This window comes from Geotrypetes seraphini, chromosome 1 (genome assembly GCF_902459505.1).
Source record: "Geotrypetes seraphini chromosome 1, aGeoSer1.1, whole genome shotgun sequence".
Lineage (NCBI taxonomy): Eukaryota > Metazoa > Chordata > Amphibia > Gymnophiona > Dermophiidae > Geotrypetes > Geotrypetes seraphini.
Genome location: NC_047084.1, coordinates 22,088,591 through 22,109,167, shown reverse-complemented (window position 1 = coordinate 22,109,167; position 20,577 = coordinate 22,088,591). Strand labels below are relative to the sequence as shown.

Sequence of the window (20,577 nt, the reverse complement as noted above, 5' to 3'; positions counted from 1 at the left end):
ATAAAGTTATTATTATTATTATTACATTGGGTATAAACCTGGTGGTGTCAAGTTCCTCCCCCCTTGACCCCCTTTTGCTTTCTCCTGCTGCCTTTAAAAAATTCAGGAGCTCTTGCCTTGGGGGCATTGATTTACGGGGAGGAACGCTGCCAATTCAATGTTATTGGTGCCTGGAGCAGTGAAACTTCAGCCCTAAAACTTGAGTGCTGCTTTCCATACTCATGATGGCTAAGTCAGCCAAACGTTGTTTGCAGTGTGAGGACCACAGAACAGTATCGGAGCAATAGGTAGTAGTAGTTAAAATTTTACTTTTACCTGTTGAGCACAAAGACCACTGTGTAAAATTGATATTAAGCAGATAAGATCTCTGGGGCTTCAATTAAATTAAAATATTACAAATTGCCTTCTAGAATGGAAATGAGACTCTGTATTCAACAGATGAGAGTGAGAAATCCTCCAGGTCTCCAGGAAACAGGCAGCAGCACAATCCCACCACTCCTAAGCCAGCTCATTGGAACTCCCACTCTCCTCCAGTGCCTGGATTGGCAAGGGTAAGCTTTGAGTGCACAATGTTTTTTATATAATAATAAAACCCTAAGCGCGCATGCGCACTCCTACCTCCGTGATCCGTATGCCCGTGGCAGGCAGGAGTGCGCATGCACGCTATTGGCAGAGCAATTGTAAAGCGCGGACCTCCCTGCTCTCCAGCTCCTCCAGGCATCGAGCAGCATTCCTCCATCCAGTCCACCGAAGTGGCTCTTCTGTCTGCCCTCTTCTTCTAAAAAGCCTACTGAGGATAGCAGCCGGCAGTAGCAAACCTCGCAGGCTGCTCTGCACCTCAGTAGCATGTTCCCTCTGACGCACCAGATCGCATCAAGAAGGAACGTGCTACTGAGGTGCATAGCGCCTGCGAGGTTCGCTACAGCCGGCCGCGTTCCTCAGTAGGTTATTTAGAAGAGGAGGGCAGACACGAACGATCAGAAAGCCAAATGCTGGACAGGGGAAGCAGGTAAGGGGTGCTGCTGGACAGGGGGGAAGATAACAGGAAGGGAGGCCTACTGCTGGACAGGGGGAGCAGGGAAGAGGTGTTGTTAGACAGGTGGGGGGGAGTAAAAGGAAGGGAGAAGGCCTACTGCTGGACAGGGGGAGCAGGGAAGAGGTGCTGTTAGACAGGGGGGAAGTAAAAGGAAAGGAGAAAGCCAATGCTGGCCAGGGGGAACAGGGAAGAGGTGCTGTTATACAGTGGGGGGGAGGTAAAAGGAAGGAAGAAGGCCTACTGCTGGACAGGGGGAGAAGGGAAAATGTGCTGCTAGACAGGGGGGGAGGTAAAAGGAAGGGAGAAAGGCTGCTGCTGGACAGGGGGAGCAAGGAAGGGGTGCTGCTGGACACGAGGGAGGTAAAAGGAAGGGAAAAGGGCTACTGCTAAACAGGGGGAGCAGGCAAGGGGTGGTGGTGGACAGCCAAGAAAAGAGAGAGACAGAAAGAAAGAAAGAGACACACGCATCTATTCTAGCACCCGTTAATGTAACGGGCTTAAATACCAGTGTGTGTAATATATATATATATATATATATATATATATATATATACACACACACAGACATAAGTGTATATACAGTATATTCTTTATATATATCCAGTTGAACTACCCAGTCTGCCTGGTTATTTTCTACTCTATTATTCTGGCTAAAATTATAGCTCAGCTCTCAGTGGAACAAGAGTGTCTACAAGAATACATCAAGACAAAATATGAAAAAGAAGGCTGAATGATTAAAAAAAAAGGGCCAGATTTAACCCACCTGAGTTTTAGATATAGGGGAATTTCCAAAGTATTGGTTAATGGGTTATTCTCCACCTACCTGATCACCTCTGTCTCCCACTCTCTAAATCATAGCTCTTTTATTCCAGGAGGATAAGAGCAAATATAAGGGGCTTTCAATAATTTATCTACCTGAGTATGAAAGAAAGTACCAAGCATGTTGAAACAAGTCTGTGTATGTTGTGACATGTCTCAAGGTTACTTATGCACAGTTGTAGCTCAGTGTGAGTCTAACATTCCAAGAGACAGGATGTCAGGAGAGTTCTCGGTGAATCAAGTAAGAAACTGCTAGATTTGAAGCACTGTTCAGTGATAAAATTTCTCACAAAAGAAGGGAAAAAGCCAAAGGAGATCCATAAATACACGACTGCAGTTTATGGTGAGTCTGCCCCATCATCCTACAAATTAAAATTTTGGAGCAAGCAGTTTAAGTGGGGTAGAGAGTCCATTCAAGATTACCCTCACACTGGATGGCCTGTGAAAGCAACTTCCACAGAAATGTACAAGAAAGTTAAGGATTTAATTTTGTCAAACAGACAAATTAAAGTTAAGAACATAAGAATAGCCTTACTGGATCAGCCCAATCTTCCATCAAGCACAGTAGCCTGTTCTCACGGTGGTCGATCCAGGTCATTAGTAACTGGCTAAAACCCAAAAGAGTAGCAACGTTTCATGTAATCAATCCAGGTCAAGCAGTGGCTTTCCCCATGTCTTAATAACAGACTATGGACTTTTCCTCCAGGAATTTGTCCAAACCTTTCTTAAAACCAGCTACGCTATCCGCTTTTACAACAACCTCTGGCAACGTGTTCCATAGCTTAACCTGGGGAATGACTAGGGATCAGACTGGGGGAAAGGAATTGATACTTGAGATCAGTAGTGGTGGGGCTGGGAGAATGCAGTCCAATAAAACTTAGAATTCCCAGGCTTCTGTTAGTCAAGTTGGTTCTAGAAGGAACCACTTGTCCCACTACTGTCTAAGGAAAGAGGAGTTATCAGAAAGAGGCAGTTTTCTCAATTTATGCAAGAATAGTTTTCAGTTGCTGAGATTAGTTAGAATAGTTGAAATAATTCTAATTCTGGAAATCTTAATATGAAGTTAGAGAGGGAAGGTCCCTCAGGCTGTCAGGAGTAATGAACTAGATTGTGATGTAGGTTGAGAACCAGTGCCATGGTAGAAATTCTAACTTTCTGTAAGAGTCTATGCAGACGGAGGAAACAGACTCTGAGATGATAGAAGAAATAAGACATGAATGTAGGATGGGCAATGTAACGATCATGGGAGACTTCAATTTCCCAGGAATAGACTGGAACCTAGTAACCTCAAGCTGCGGCAAAGAAATAAAGTTCCTGGAAATGATGGGTGACTGCTTCCTAGAACAAATGGTAGGAGAACCGACAAGAGGAAACGCCACCTTGGACTTGGTCCTAAATGGCATAACTGGGCAAACAATAGAAGTAGAAGTCACGGTCCCGCTGGGGACGAGCGATCACAATATGATCTACTTTAAACTCGACATCGGGAAGGGGAAGCGAGCCAAGACCCTAACCACGACCTTTAACTTTAAAAAAGGAAGATACAATAACATGAGAGCCATGGTAAGAAAACGGATCAAGAAAAGGATAGCCGAAATCGAAATGGTAGAGCAAGCATGGTCCCTACTAAAAAATACTATCACCGAAGCACAGAATCTATACATTCCGCAGATAGCCAAAGGAAGGAAAACTAAAGCCAAAAGAGAACCAGCTTGGCTAACCAATGAGGTGAAGGATGCAGTTAGGGAAAAGAAGGACTCGTTTAAAAAATGGAAACAAAAATGGAAACGCGAGAAAACAACCGAGGCTTGGAACAGTCACAAAGACGACCAGAAGAAGTGCCACAAGGCGGTCAGAGAAGCCAAAAGGGTCTATGAGGAAAAGATAGCCCAAGAGGCCAAAAACTTCAAACCCTTTTTTAGATATGTTAAAGGGAAGAAACCTGCAAAGGAGACAGTGGGCCCTCTCGACGACCAAGGAAGAAAAGGATACATCAAAGAGGACAAACAGATTGCAGACAGATTAAATTCCTTCTTTGCTTCTGTCTTTACCAAGGAAGATGCCACATCAATACCCGAAACAGTGAAAGTTTTCAAGGGGGAAATAGAGGAGAGCCTCACCACAGTGAAGGTGGATCTGGACCAGATATACTATCAGATTGACAAACTAAAAAGTGACAAATCTCCTGGCCCAGATGGAATTCACCCGAGAGTATTAAAGGAACTAAAGGTGGAAATCGGAGAACTACTGCAATCCCTCGCTAACATGTCAATTAGAACCGGACGGATACCAGAAGACTGGAAGATAGCGAACGTCATCCCAATCTTCAAAAAAGGATCAAGGGGAGAACCTGGAAACTATAGTCCTGTGAGTCTCACATCGGTCCCTGGGAAAATGGTTGAGGCTTTGATTAAAGACAGCATAGTACAGCATCTGGATAACCATGACTTCAGCATGGCTTCAGGAAAGGGAAGTCATGCTTGACAAACTTACTTCAGTTTTTCGAGGGAGTGAACAAACAAGTCGATAGCGGAGAACCAGTGGACATAATATACTTGGACTTCCAGAAAGCGTTCGACAAAGTACCTCATGTGAGACTTCTCAAAAAACTACAAAGTCATGGAATAGAAGGGGATATACTAAGATGGATAGGAAAATGGCTGGAAAACAGAAGACAGAGAGTGGGCATTAATGGGAAGTACTCAGACTGGAAGAAAGTAACTAGCGGTGTGCCTCAGGGCTCGGTTCTTGGGCCTATCTTATTCAATATCTTTGTAAATGACCTAGAAGAAGAAACGACCAGTGTTATCATCAAGTTTGCAGATGACACAAAGCTATGCCGGGCAATCAGATCACAAAAAGACAGCGAGGAACTCCAGAGAGATTTGAAGCAACTTGAGAGATGGGCAGAAAATTGGCAGATGAGTTTTAATGTAGAAAAATGCAAAGTGATGCACCTGGGCAGCAAAAACAAGGAGCATGATTATAAACTGTTAGGTATAACATTGGGGAAGAGCGAACAAGAGAAAGACCTGGGGGTACTGATAGATAGGACCCTGAAGCCGTCGGCTCAATGCACAGCAGCAGCAAAGAAAGCAAACAGGATGTTAGGCATGATAAAGAAGGGAATCACGAGTAGATCAAGGGAGGTCACAATGCCGCTTTATAGAGCAATGGTCAGACCTCACTTGGAATACTGTGTCCAACACTGGTCTCCATACCTGAAGAAGGATATAACACTGCTGGAGAGGGTGCAGAGGCGAGCGACGAAGCTAGTAAAAGGTATGGAGAACTTGAGCCAAAAAGATCGCCTCAGAAAACTGGGATTATTCACCCTTGAAAAGAGAAGACTGAGAGGGGATCTGATAGATTCTTTTAAATTGCTAAAAGGAATAGGCAAAATGGAGCAAGCTCACTCACCAGCAGGGGGAAAGGATGGTGAGCAAGTATCAGGGTTATTCACATTGGCAAATGCGACCCAGACTTGGACCAGAGGTCATGGCCTGAAGCTGAGAGGGGACACAGCCAGGACAAATGTCAGAAAGTTCTGCTTCACACAGAGAGTGGTGAACGCCTGGAACTCTCTCCCGAAAGAGATTGTGGAGGAAACCACCATTCTAGGATTTAAGGGAAAATTGGACGCACATCTTCTTGCAGGACACATTGAGGGATACGAGTGACTAATGTATTCGCCAGGGTACACCTGGCTGAGCCGCCGCGTGTGCGAATCACCGGACTGGATGGACCCCAGGTCTGATCCGGTGTAGGCATTTCTTATGTTCTTATGTACCAAGAAATGCAGTCAAAAAACAAGAAAATGTGGCAGAATATAATAAATATTTCCCATTGTGCTGAGCAATTAAAAGCAATTTCCTAGCATAACATCTATAAACACCAAAAAGAAGCTCTTTGACACAGTGAGTGTTAGCAAGACATATGAGAGATTGAGATCATGCTCCACATATCTTGACTTAGGCATGAGGTTCATTACTGTCATAGTATATATAAGCAAAATCAACCAGTTTGGCAATCCTGGACCCCAGAGAAGGTTATAAATGAGGAAAGAAACACATACTTGGCATATCTTAGGAAATGATCAGAAGCATTCAATATTTTGGTTACACTAAAGAGAATATGAGATTTTTCTGTGCATAGAAGAGAAGTTGTTCTTGCTGTACCAAACACATGCATTTGAAATATAGTCTCATGTCAAAAGTTCAGCTGACTATTAATACATTCCAGCAAGTGTTACTGGTTATAATGTGTGATCACCAAAGGAGGGCAGCAGTGTCACCAGGTTTTGTTTTTGATTCTAGAAGACTGATTTACTATTAAATGCCCTTAGTACAGTGGTCTCAAACTCAAACCCTTTGCAGGGCCACATTTTGGATTTGTAGGTACTTGGAGGGCCTCAGAAAAAAAAGTTAAGGTCTTATTAAAGAAATGACAATTTTGCATGAGGTAAAACTCTTTATAGTTTATAAATCTTTCCTTTTAGCTAAGTCTTAATAATAATATTGTCATTTAGAGCTAAAGAGACATATGATCAATAAACTGTTTTATTTTATTTTTGTGATTATGATAAATATACAGAGGGCCTCAAAATACTACCTGGCAGGCCGCATGTGCCCCCCCCCCCCTCCCGGGCTGCGAGTTTGAGACCACTGCCTTAGTAGGTATTTGTTCCAAGCAAAACAATTGGCCTAGAAATTACTCTGTGATTGTTTGACAGGTTTGGTTAAATATTTTGAAAGATGTGTTCTAATATGTATCTTCTTTCACCAGTATCTTAGGTACAGCACTGTACCTTGTGCTGTACCGAAGATAACTACTGGCCAGAGAAGCAAGAATAAAAAGTTGGATATGCATTAGAAAGTTGTCCCATGAGATACTGGGAGTTTACTCATAAGTGGTTCTAATATTGAAACTTGTCCCAGGTTGCCCATAAAAAATGGAATTCCGAGTTTGGTGTTTTGTTCTGTTTTTTTGTCTAGAGCAGGGGTGTCAAAGTCCTTCCTCGAGGGCCGCAATCCGGTTGGGTTTTCAGGATTTCCACAATGAATATGCATGAGATCTATTTGCATGCACTGCTTTCATTGTATGCTAATAGATCTCATGCATATTCATTGGGGAAATCCTGAAAACCCGACTGGATTGCGGCCCTCAAGGAGGGACTTTGACACCCCTGGTCTAGAGAGTCCAGAACATCAGTTTGTAGAAATAGTAACCAAATATGAATTTCCTCATGCTTGTAATCAGAGTTGCTTCAGTTAGGCCTTTTCAGTATTTTATTTTTCATAACTTATTTTGTAGAATAGCAGAACAATGTGAGGCAGATTCCTGCGAATGCTCAATCTGTGTAGTTGAAGGAGCAGAGTGCACAAATCAGATGGTAGGGTAAAATAGAAACATAGAGTATGACGGCAGAAAAGGGCTGACGGCCCAACAAGTCTGCCCACTCAAGAACCCTCCCTCCCTCGAGAATCCATCTTTTAAGCATTCCTCTGGAGCGACCCCCACCTTTTTGTCCCATCGTCCCTTGAAGTCAAGCGTGTTACTGGCCTCGACTACCTGACTTGGAAGACCATTCCATCGATCAATTACCCTTTCAGTGAAGAAGTATTTCCTGGTGTCCCCATGAAATCTTCCCCCCCCCTGAGTTTTAACGGATGCCCTTTTGTCGCCATGGGACCCGTAAGAAAAAAGATTTCTTCTTCCACCTCAATGCGGCCCGTGATGTATTTAAATGTTTCTATCATGTCCCCCCTTTCTCTGCGCTCTTCGAGAGAATATAATCGCAGCCTGCTTAGACGTTCTTCATATGGGAGATCTTTAAGTCCTGAGACCATCCTAGTGGCCATTCGCTGAATCGACTTCATTCTCTTCACATCTTTTTGATAATGTGGCCTCCAAAACTGAACACAGTACTCCAGGTGAGGTTTCACCATGGATCTGTATAACGGCAGTATGACTTCAGGCTTTCGGCTGATGAAGCTCCTTCTGATGCAACCCAGCATTTGTCTAGCCTTTGTTGAAGCTTTCTCCACTTGATTGGCAGCTTTCATATCTTCCTGGATGATTACTCCCAAGTCCCGCTACAGTTCTTGTTAGGTTTTCACCATTCAGGGTTTAAGTTCTGCATGGATTTCAGCTGCCAAGGTGCATTACCTTACATTTTTTGGCATTAAAATTCAGTTGCCAAGTACTGGACCATTGTTCCAGTAAAAGTAGGTCCTGCTCCGTAGTGTCGGGCATGGTTGCGCTTTCAGGTTTTGTTGCGCTGCCCACAACGTTGCATAATTTAGCGTCATCAGCAAATAATGTAATTTTGCCTCGAAGTCACTGAGGCAGATCCCTTACAAAGATATTAAATAGTATCGGGCCCAGGACCGAGCCCTGCGGTACTCCACTGGTCACTTCCGAAGTTTTTGAGGGAATACCATGTACCATCACCCTTTGAACTCTGCTGCTAAGCCAGTCTTCTACCCATGCAGTCAGTGTTTCTCCTAGGCCCATCGTGTTCATCTTGTTCAATAACCTACGGTTTGGGACACTATCAAAAGCCTTACTGAAGTCTAAATACACGATGTCCAGGGACTCTCCCCCATCCAGTCAAAGAAGTTCATCAGATTGGATTGACAAGACCTTCTCTTCGTAAAGCCATGCTGGTGGGGATCCCTTAGTCTTTCGTCATCCAGAATCGTGTCCACTCTGTTTTTAATCAATGTTTCCATAAGTTTACATACTATTGATGTGAGACTCACCGGTCTGTAATTTTCGGCCTCTGACCTGCATCCCCTTTTGTGGAGCGGAATAACGTTGGCAGTTTTCCAGTCCAAGGGAACTTTTCCCTTGCTTAGGGAAAGATTGAAAAGTTCGGCCAACGGTTCCGCCAGGACATCTCTCAATTCCCGAAGTACTCTGAGGTGTAGATTATCCGGGCCCATAGCTTTGTTCACTTTTAGCTTTGATAGCTCGTGGTAGACATTGCTCGTGGTAAATTCAAAGACCCCTTTCAGGTCTGGATCCTGGTGCTTCGTGGGTGAAGACTGAGCAGAAGTAGTTATTGAGTAGTTCTGCTTTGTCTGCGTCCGAGTCTACAAAGTTACCGTTAGGTTTCTTTAGGTGCGCAATACCGCTTGTGTTCTTCTTCCTGTCGCTAATGTATTTAAAAAAGGATTTATCCCCTTTTTAAACCTGTCTTGCTATATTTTCTTTCATCCGGAGTTTGGCCTCCCTGACTGCCATTTTAACATTTCTAGGTTTTGCCAGATAGGTTTCTTTAGCTTCCGGTCGTTGTGATTGTTTGTAGGTTACGAATGCTTTTTTCTTTTGCTTTACTAGTTCTAAGATCTCCGCAGAGAACCACTGTGGTCTATTTTTTCTGCGCCGTTTGCTCACGGTTTTATGTATATGTTGGTTGCTTCTTGCAGGGTGGATTTCAAAGTTGACCATAGTACCTCCACAATGTCTGTCGGGCTCTGGTTTTGCAGCGCTTTGTAGACATAGTCCCCCATGCACTGAAAGTTAGTTCCTTTAAAATTTAGGATCTTAGTTGATGTATTTGACCTAGTGATTCCTTTCTTCAGGTGGAACCACATGGTGGCTGGAGGCCAAAGCTTCTCCCACCGATACCTCTGTGACAATGTCCCCCCGATGGTGAGTCCAGGATCGCCTGATCCCTGGTGGGTTCTAATACATTCTGTTTGAGGCGTGCTCCTCGTATGGAGGTTAGTAGCCTCTTGCTGCTGCTGGTTGTAGCGGAAAGCTTGTTCCAGTCCACATCAGGCATATTGAAGTCTCCCAACAGCACTGTGTCTCCTCGCAGTGTGATGGGTAGTAAGCAATTTATTAAAACCAGAAGAATTAAAACAGTGCCTTATTTTATAAAATGGCATTTCTCTCCTCTCAATTTTTCCCAGCAGTCCAAATCTGTCATAGTCCAGAACTCCTCAAACATGTCTTGGTTACCCCATAGCCAATCTGTTGTACTTTTCAAGATATGCGCAATGAATATGCATGATAAAATATATAAAAATCTCTCGTACTGTCTGGAAAGCCTTATGTGACTGAATCACACGACAAATTTGGGCAGTGCTGTAGGCTGTTCCAATGCATCTGATATACTTTTGCACTGTACAGGTAGTGGGAAGAAAATAGAAAACAGGAAAAACTGATGTACAAACCCATCACTCTTGTTTTTATTATATTTTTTGAGTTTAAAAAAACTGGCAGATGCATAATGCTAAAAGTTATTTAATTTAGCATTGCACTCCTGAGAAATACATTAGAAAACTTTTCCTGCATAAAACTTCCCTTGGTTACAACTATTGCTTCTCCTTTAGTCCTGAATTAAATATTGCTGTTATCAATGCATGTTTGAGATATTTCATTTGACAAAGTAAACTCATTTAAATTAGTCCTTTTTGTTCTGTTTTAATTAGTTTGGTATTCTTAAAGTGCTAGAAACTACCTGCTGCGGAGGCACCCTCCTTTACAAATCTGAGTAAATTGGGGCAATACTGGTGTGCTCAGAACCGCAGGCAGCATGTTGACAAATAGAAAGTAGGATGTTTGTGTGTGGTATTAAGGGAGCATGTTAGGAAAATGAAACTTTGAAAGATGAGGGGAATAGAAAAAAAAAAAGAAAAGCATATGAAATAATTTTAAAATTGCATGCATTGTATTGGTGTCAGGTCAAAAGCGCGCCGGGACAAAGGCGCGAGCAGACAACTGAGCGCAGCGCGGAGGCACATGCCGAAGAAAAATACTTTTTAGGGGCTATGACGGGGGGTGGGGGGAGGAACCCCCACCACTTTACTTTATACAGATCGCGCTGCGTTGTGGGGGTGTTGTGGGGGGTTTGGGGGGTTGTAACTCCCCACATTTTACTGAAAACTTAACTTTTTCCCTGTTTTCAGGGAAAAAGTTACGTTTTCACTAAAATGTGGGGGGTTACAACCCCCAAACCCCCCCCAATGCCACCGCGATCTGTATTAAGTAAAGTGGGGGGGGCTCCCCAACAAAAACCCCCATCGCAGCCCCTAAAAACAGTCTATTTCTTCGGCGCGCGCCTCCGTCTTGCACTCAGTTGTCGGCGCGCGCCTTTGTCTTCCGCGTTACTGTCTATGAACCCATTGTATTTCATATTGTAGCAACATATAACAGATCCTTATGATGATAAAGGAAATCTATGAATAAGAAGACTAAAAGGGAGACTTAAAGACTCGAGAGGCAAACTTGTGTCCTAGTATTGAGAACTACTCATATACCATATGCAAAAATGGTCACTTCACTGCCAGCATATATTACAAACAGGAAACTATGCATCCTCCTCTGCACAATCTTGATTCTTTAGATTTTGAATCAGGGCATTTATTTCTGAAAACAAAAAAGAGAGATGCTGCATTAGTGCAAGAAGAATTTTATATTGCTGGATATTTTACCGTAATTCTTGCTCTTATAGCAGTGGTCTGAAACTCGCGGCCCGCCAGGTACTATTTTGAGGCCCTCGGTATGTTTATCATAATCACAAAAGTAAAATAAAACAGTTTCTTGATCATAGGCCTCTTTACCTATAAATGACAATATTATTATTAAGACTTGGCCAAAAGGAAAGATTTATAAACTATGAAGAGTTTTACCTCATGAAAAATTATTATTTCTTGAATAAGACATTAACTATTTTTTCCTGCGGCCCTCCAAGTACCTATAAATCCAAAATGTGGCCCTGCAAAGGGTTTGAGTTTGAGACCACTGTCTTATAGAGATATGAAGGTAGCTTAATTTCTCCTTCCTTAATCCTGGACTTGTGTTTGAAATGTTTCTGATACAGTTTGGAATAAAGCACAATGAAATGCCTCCCTTTCTATCAGGATGGCCTCCACCTATTCCTACAGGACCACCGGTAAGTTATAGGCATGATTCCTTGCGATTTTACAGTTGCTAAACTTGGCTTATTGTTGCTGAGTTTTGTCCTTTGAATGTTTTCATGTTAAATGAAAGTAATAGGAATCTAAAGATTGGTTTTAAAGAAATAATCTGTGTGAGGCAGCCTCTCAAGCTCTACATTTATTGACATTCTAAGAGGAAGGTTCTACCACTATTTATTTGTATGCTTCAGGCAGGTTTAGTGTTGATCTGAATGCGCAGACCAATCATAATTATTTTAGGGCCTCTTTAATCAAGCTGCATTAGAGGTTTTTAGCACATCGGAGCACTTACCTCACTGGCCTACACTAAAAGCAACTAGCGCAGCTTGATTAAAAAAAAAAAAAAAGGGGGAGGCGATTAATGAGCTAAGAAACTGATAGGAGGAGACATTATGAGCAATAGTATACTTAAATTTCTGAAACAAAATGATTGAAGGGAATATAAGATTATTTACTTAACCATTAATACTTAACAGGTATGATTAGCGCATGCCATCCTTTTATTTGCATTTAAAGTCTTTAAGCAACTCTCTACTGATTTTCAGTATAAAAAAATGGGATCACATAGCTCCCTACTACCAAAAACTCCACTGGCTGCCCCTAGAAGCATGAGTACTGTTCAAATTTGCCTGCCTTTGTTTCAAATTCATTCTTGGTTTGGCCCCCTATACCTGGTCTCCCCTTTCAAACTGGATTGTTCCACCAGACCTACTCGCAGAATACACATGTTTAGCCACCCTACTATAAAAACCTGCAGATACAAAAGATTCCTTGACAGAACCCTTGCTTTCCAAGCAAGTCAACAGAACGGCTGGCTAGATAACATCATCAAGCACTCGTCACCCTATCTCAACTTCAGAAAACTAGTTAAAACCAACCTGTTTAACCGATACGTAACCAAGAACTCATAATGCTTTTTCCCTGTACTCTACTTAACATTTATTCTAAGACTTCACTGTTTATTTTTTGCTGAATGTCCAGCTCTTCTTATTGTAAACCGCCTCGGACTACTTTGGCTTTGGCGGTATATAAAAAATAAAATTATTATTACTACCACCACCATCAAGGACAACATCTTAAAAGCAATAGTAATTTGCAGTATGTTCAGTATATATAGTATATTTCCTTGATTTTTATGTTCAAACAATTTTATTAACCAAACATGCCATACAACAACAATCATTAGAATATAGCAAATACGCAGCGATCAAATATCAAACGAAGGAGGACCAAGTACATCCTGTATATCCAGTGGAGAGGCAGAAACCAGACATATCCAGCTTTTATGGAGTATAAGACACTGGCTTCCTACCAGCCCCCCCCCCACCCCTTTGGATTGAAGTAGCCTAAAAACATTAGACAGAAGCTCCTGCTAACTCATTGAGTATCAAGTTTCTGGCTCTATGGGGTAAGGAATCGAGATATGGGTGCCAAAGTAGCAAAAAAGAGTTCCTGCGCTTCAGAGAAAAACGGGCCTCCATAGCCTCAAATAACAGCAACCTATGTAACTGGTTACGCATGCCACTGCCAAAAACTAGGCAGCGAATCTTGCAGCCAGCAATGTTATATATTTATGAGCCACCTTTTGGAAGAGCAGAGTGCGCCCCATCCCAAAGAGCCTAAGGAAGTCCCTGATTGGTCAAAGCACCTGAGCCAATTAGAGCCTTAGGCCTCTCCCTGTGCATCACATGATGCACTGGGGCGGGGCCAAGGCCCACATTGCTGACACGGACGACGGTTGAGAAGGAGGGACTGAGCACCCCGCCTGTTCCTGACTTAAAGGGAGGGGGAGGACGATGATGACGATGGATGGGGGGAGAAGGAGGAAGTGGGCATCCCTCCTGCCATATCAGTTCGCGTGGGGGAGGCGATGGCAGGAGGGAGTGGGCATCCCTCCTGCCATTTTCTTGGGTTCGGTGAGGGGGAGAGGGACACTTTGTCTGGTGGGGGCTTTTTTTTTCATTTTTTTTTAAATTGGACAGATATTTTGCATGTGTAATACATGCAAAATGTCAGTGCCATTAAAAAAATTTGAAAAAAAAAACCAGGCAGACCTATCGGTAACACAGTTACTGACAGGTCTACAGCAGTCAGGTTTTAGGATTATAAAACCTGAAGCAAAATAGCCAAGCAAATGTTAGTGAATCAGTTGCTTGGCTATTTTGCATGACTGGATTGGAAAATGGGCAATCGAGGGGGAAAACACGCGGTGGACCTTTTTGTGAATCGGGTCGGTTGGCAGTGATCATCACTAAACCTGTGAAAACAGGTTTAGTGACGATCGCTGACTTTAGTGAATCAGGGCCAAAGGGTTAGAATAAATAAAATACCAGTCCTTGAGATTAATAAAGAACCTTTGGTACAGTACTGAGAGTATCGACCACAGCCCTGAAGTTTCAACAGATGTGCTAAAGACAGATTCTTAAGATACCGGGGTTGCCAAATTATGAACAGAAGAAAGATACTGGGATTGCTTTTGGGGGGAGGGGGTCCAAGGTATAGGGTCTAGAATCCAGAATGGGTGGTGGGTAGTTCTACTGGTCGATAGCTGTGTCTGTGTGTTAACTGTACCACAAGGGCTTTCTGTTTAGTGGATTTTAATTTTTGCTATAAATGTGCAGGAAGTACAAAACTTGCATTTTAGTAATAGGGCACCTTAAAATGGCACTTGTAACAATTAGATTAAATTAGGTTGTTATTCATCTTGGAGATGAGATTACCTAAATTTTAGGTTCATTATTCTATGCATTTTATGCATTTATGAAAATGCAATAAAAATAACTTAAAACAAATATGGGGCATATGTGTGTTTATGGTATTAGCTCAGTGAAGTGGAATTTATTAGGCTCATCCTTCAGCTTTTTCCGAGCCATCATGAGTACTATGTAGCCATGAATATGTGTCAGATAGTATGAGAAGGAATAGTTAATGACTAGCATACATGACCATATTAGACCTCCTTCCTGCCTACATGACTGTATTCTCCAAGTTACATAGCTCATTGTTTTCTTCCTCCTTGGGGCCTCTTTCCTTCTGTGTGCTTCCAGATTAATGCGAATGTGCATGTATGTGCTATGTTCATGCCATTGGCCCCAAAACTAAGATGCAGTGCTTTAATTATTCATTTTTACTGGCTTTATATAGATGTATAGAAAAGAAAAATGAGGGAGCAGTTTGGCCTCTGGGAACTAACCTGCTAAAATAAAGCTCAGCAAATTAGATATTTTTTCTCTTTTAACTGTTACATGTTTTCAATTATAGTTGATTCCTCCTCCTCCTCCTATGGGTCCAGACTCTTGTGAAGATGATGATGCCTTGGGAAGTATGCTAATAGCCTGGTACATGAGTGGCTACCATACCGGGTACTATCTGGTTCGTATCATGATTTTATTACCCTTCAGTGTCCTGTCACAAAAAAAATTAATTTAGCAGATAAATACCTAAGAACATAAAGAAGCGCCATCTCCGGAACCGACCCTAGGTCCATCAAGTCCGGCGATCCGCACACGCGGTGGCCCCGCCAGGTGTACCCTGGCATAGTTTTAGTCCCCATATCGCTCTAACCTTCTCGTAAAGAGAAGTGCATTTAGCTTACCCTTACCCATGTCACTTCATGCCACTCATAAAGAGATGTACATCTAACTTACCCTTAAATCCTAGAACGGTGGATTCCGCAATTACCTCTTCTGGGAGAGCATTCCAGGTGTCCACCACTCGTTGTGTGAAGCAAAACTTCCTGATATTTGTCCTGAACTTGTCCCCCCTTAGCTTCAGCCCATGTCCTCTTGTCTGTGCCACATTGGACATTGTAAATAATGTTTTTTTCCTGCTCTATTTTGTCGATTCCTTTCAATATTTTGAAAGTCTCGATCATATCCCCTCGCAGTCTCCTTTTCTCAAGGGAGAACAACCCCAGACTCTTAAGTCTTTCTTCGTAATCCAGGTTCTCCATACCGACCTGTTACTAAAGCTAGCGTGCGCTAATGGAATTAGCATTCACTAAATACCTAGAAGCCTATTTTATACCTATGGGTTTCTTAGGATTTAGCACGTGCTAAACATTTAGTAAAACAGCCCTTAAGAGTTCAGTTTTTACTGCACCATGAAAGTTGAAAACAAGAATAGCACAATCCTAATACACACCAAATTAATTAAAGATATGTATTAAGATTTTTAAAAATCTTATTTTAACTTTGGAGCAAATACTAGTCTATCTCTCCATTGAAAAGGCTCTTGAGGCCTGGGACTTCTGCTTGCTTTTATTACTCTGTTATTATGTCAGCCCAAGCATTTCATTACAAACAGACATTTTCTGGAAATTTCCAGGGACAAAGCAGAAGTTCATTTTATGTAACTGCTGCTACAAGCTTAGCAGAATTTCTTTACTATGCTGAAATGGTACTTTCTTAAAACCATAAACAAACTGGTAGGAGGAAGTGTAAATAGTAGCTCTATGCAATGCAAACAGATTTCATTACCAGACCTGAGTATGTTTCAGCTTCAGCTTATGATTACATTTTATGGGCAGAACATAAAACTTAGATTTCATCTAGGGATTTTGTTACCTTTGATCAAGACAGTTATCAAAAATGTATACTAAGGATGTGCAATTTTACGACAACAAATAGTACCGAGTCAGGCATAGAAGTGGAGTGACAATGTCTGATGGTGTCAGGATAGAACAGCTGTCCCAGAGCTAAGAAATAGCATAAAGTTCTATGTGTGCATGGCTCATCCTGTACCATAATCCTTCAATTTTTGTTCTGCCAAGCAGACCTAAAAACAAAGCTTTTCCTTATTCAAGAAATATTCTACTTCTTGTGTTGGATGATCTTGATTTGCCTTTCTTCTTCCTAAAAAAAACTATATGCTCTTTTTGTGTTTTTGTTGATTCCCATTGAAATATCCCAGAAAAAGTTGAAGTTCTGTCCACAGAATGAGAGAAAGATATAGAACTTTGACACGTACGCCAGAAGCTTAATTTGTCTGAGCTCAACCATAAGCATGCTGACTGCAAGCATTATGAAGGGATGTTTGGAGGAACCCAGAAGAAATACTTAATTGGTTCTGAAGTCAGTACAAAGCAAATAAGATTCCTGCTTGCCCAGGAGGAGGAGAAGAGGACATTATCTGTTCAGACTCAGTTGACTCTGCCCACACTAGCAGATTCTCCTTAATGGAAGTTGCCTCTGCCTCCCTGTACAGTGGCTTCAAGTCTGTCTACAAAGGAGCAGCACCCAGGTATCATCGAAATTGGTGCAAAATTTCTTGGAGGTTCCTGGCCTAATGTGGAACTGTTTTTTGAAAGCTCGCAGAGGTCTCAAGTGAATTCTCAAGTGTTAATTTCACAGCATTAGAGAAACACAGTCACTTTCGTGATCTCTCTGACCACTTCTCCTAAGCACAGACCTTCACAGTTGTCTCCTGTGCTATCTGCAACATCAGAGAGACTGTGATTTTGCAAGCAGCACTGACCACTCTCTTCCTCTGTCAGCATATTGATGGCAGTGCCCTCATATCATGGGTAGAAAAGTGTGAGCCAGCGCAGATTATGAGCAGACTATTCATTCTCACCAATGGAGCAGATCTATTGCAAGAACACTGTTGCTCTCCAGTTGAGATGCAGTCAGCCTCTGGGCAGCAATTGACTGTACAGCCTCAAATGGTGTTATCTTCAGTAGTAGGTAAAGTAGCCAGTAAGTCTTCTCCATCTGTTTTGCTATCTCTTCCAGAGCATTTTCATTTCTTCCTGTAAAAGATGTCCAAGAAATTTGTTGAGGGTTACCGTAAAGATCTGACATCTGTTCAGTATCAAGAGCCCAGTATAACTCCATTTCAGTCCATGAATGTTATTCATGTGCAGGGAAACATAAATCTGGGTGTAAAAACCTGGAATGACCTACCTGAAGCTATCAGGAAAGAGACAAACTACACCGCATTCAGAAAAAACCTGAAGACTCACCTCTGACAATTAACTGTCTTAGTTTATGTATAGCTCCCCTACTTCTATGTTCATTCCTCTAGCTTCTCTATACCCCCTCCCCCTCTACTTTCCCTTCTCTTTGATCTGTCGCCTTGAGCCTGTATAGGTATGTGCGACTCACAAATGGAAGATTAGATTAGATAAATATTACAAGATCCAGTAGTCTCTCTGTTGTCTACATGGGTCTTCAAACCACAAGGATGCCTTTCTCTATCCCCCTTCTCACCATGCTTGGGGCTATCTTGGTAACCTAGACAACCGTTATTTGCTTCCTCTGGAAATCTGTGTAGAAGTAAATGAATACTCTATAGTAATTTCTTCCAATCTGTCATCTGCATGACATGGATCTCCTTATAGATCATCTCTTATCCAAGATCTGTTCAGCAATTTGTTCAGCACAGTGTTGGCATCCACTTCACAGGGCATGAGGAAGTTCCCTGCACTGGAGAGCGATGCTTCGTTCAGCCTGGCAGCCCCTCCTAAACCCTGGTCTATAGTAGCACCTGAGATGCCATTAGCGTCAGGAACCTCACCGTTGCTTGCAGCCTTTCATGGGGTGCAGGTTCCACCCTCTGTTTCAGGTGATGTATTATCAGGGCCTTGAGATATTCTCCCATTTTCATCAGGAGGAACAACAGAGGAGCCAGAGCAGTTATCCATTCCTCCCCTTGTAAAACAGAATGAGGTCAGTCTTGATTTTGTTTGGGGTGCATTAGACTCAATTACAAAGTTTGTGCCCAATCCTTACCAACTATTGGTGAAAATGCTGCCAAGATCCAGAAACTGGAGGAAAAAATGAAATTACAAAAAGGGAGAGAGGAGGAATTTTCAGATCAAGTTCAACAGATCAAGAACTCTCGCGATACTCTTTTACAAGATTGAATGTTATTTCAGAAAAGACTAGAGAACTTTGAAAACTATACCAATCAATTAAATTTGCACCTGTTGAATTTTCCATTATTAATAAGAACATAAGAATAGCCTTACTGAGTCAGACCAATGGTCCATCTAGCTCTGTATCCTGCCTTCATGGTGGCCAATCCAGGTCACAAGTACCTGGCCAAAACTCAAATAGCAGCAACAGTTCATGCTACCAAACCAGGGCAAGCAGTGGCTTCCCCCATGTATTGTCTCAATAGCAGACTATAGACTTTTCCTCCAAGAACATGTCCAAAAATTTTTTAAAACTAGCTACGTTAACCACTATTACCACATCCTCTAGCAATGTGTACCAGAGCTTAACTATTCTCTTGTGTGAAAAAATATTTTCTCCTATTGGTTTTAAAAGTATTTCCCTTTAACTTTATCAAGTGTCCCCTTGTCTTTGTAATTTTCAATGGAGTAAATGACAGTGAGACTTATTTTCAAAGTACTTAGACACACAAAGTACCATAGAAGCCTATGGTACTTTGTATGTCTAAGCACTTTGAAAATGAACCTTAAAGTCACCTAGAAAAGCATTTTATAAATATCATCAAGAGTTCTCCCTCCATACATAGCAATTGGAAGATAGTAAATTCTAAGAAGCAATCAACACCTGATGGAGAATTGTCTGTCGTGGATGTCTCCTCAGACAGTTTGGATGACTGTTATTTTTGAGAAGTCTGATGAAGACTAAAGAGTTACCCCCCTTTCACAAAACCATTGCGTAGTTTTTAGCGCCGGCTGTGGGAGTAACAGCTCCGTTGCTCATAGAATTCCTATGAGCATCGAAGCTGTTACTGCCACGGATTTGAACTTGTGGCAGGGTAAAGCTTTTACCTAGAATGCTTATATAAAGATTGAATAATGAGGAAGAAAGTAGAGATCCTTGCGGTAGCTTTCCAGCTTTATAATTTTTTTTTTCCATCTTTCCATACCTCGTAAAATATGTTGTTTAGGAAATGGTAGAACCAGTGTAGTACAGTACTTTTCCTTGAATTCCCAGTTCATTTAGCCTCATTAATAGTAGTGAATGTTCTGTTGCATCAAATGCTGTGAATATGTCAAATTTGAGTAGAATAGTCTGAATGCTTTTACTTAGATTAAGTTTTACCTTAGAGGTAAGTTCCATGCTGTGCATGGCTCTGAAGTTATGTTGTGAGGTGTGAAGACCATTCATTTTATCCGGATACTGGGTTAATTGTGTGTTTAACGCAAAATTCAAATAGCTTTGCAGGCCATGGGATGCCTGCTACTGGTCTAAAGTTCTCCTCTTTTAGTTAGGTCTAGTCCAGGTGTTTTGGGTATTGGGGTTAGGGTTATGTTAGATATTGCTGCTAGGTATTTGCCTTGGCTTGGGCATGTATGAGGAAAGACTAAAAATGTTAGGGCTATTCAACTTGGAAAAGAGACGGCTGAGGGGAGATAAGATTGAAGTCTACAAAATCCTGAGTGGAGTAGATGGGTACAAGTGGATCGATTTTTCATTCTGTCAAAAATTACAAGGACTGGAGGACACTCTAAGTTACAGGGAAATACTTTTAAAACCAATAGGAGGAAATATTTTTTCACTCAGAGAATAGTTAAGCTCTGGAACATATTGCCAGAGGTTGTGGTACGAGTGGATAGTGTAGCTGGTTTTTAAGAAAGGTTTGGACAATTTCCTGGAGGAAAAGTCCATAGTCTGTTATTGAGAGAGTCATGAGGGAAGCCACTGCTTGCCCTGGATCGGTAGCATAGAATGTTGCTACTCTTTGGGTTTATGCCAGATACTGGTGACCTAGATTTGCTACTGTAAGAACGGGGTACGGAGCTTGATGGATCATTGGTCTGACCTAGTAAGGCTATTCTTATGTTCTAATGTTCATTGTAAGAACTCTGGCAAG

At 41.9% G+C, this 20,577-nt stretch overlaps 1 protein-coding gene across 3 annotated transcripts in view; it reads left to right on the top strand.

Moving 5' to 3' along the window:
• LOC117352535 (survival motor neuron protein-like) overlaps positions 1-20,577 on the top strand; it is a 76,691-nt gene that overhangs the window by 44,988 nt on the left and 11,126 nt on the right. For all 3 annotated transcript variants that reach the window (XM_033928998.1, XM_033929015.1, XM_033929006.1), the window contains 3 exons: positions 411-551; positions 11,691-11,762; positions 15,049-15,159. In XM_033928998.1, the coding sequence (XP_033784889.1) occupies positions 411-551; positions 11,691-11,762; positions 15,049-15,159 (324 nt within the window). The remainder of the gene's footprint in view (positions 1-410; positions 552-11,690; positions 11,763-15,048; positions 15,160-20,577) is intronic.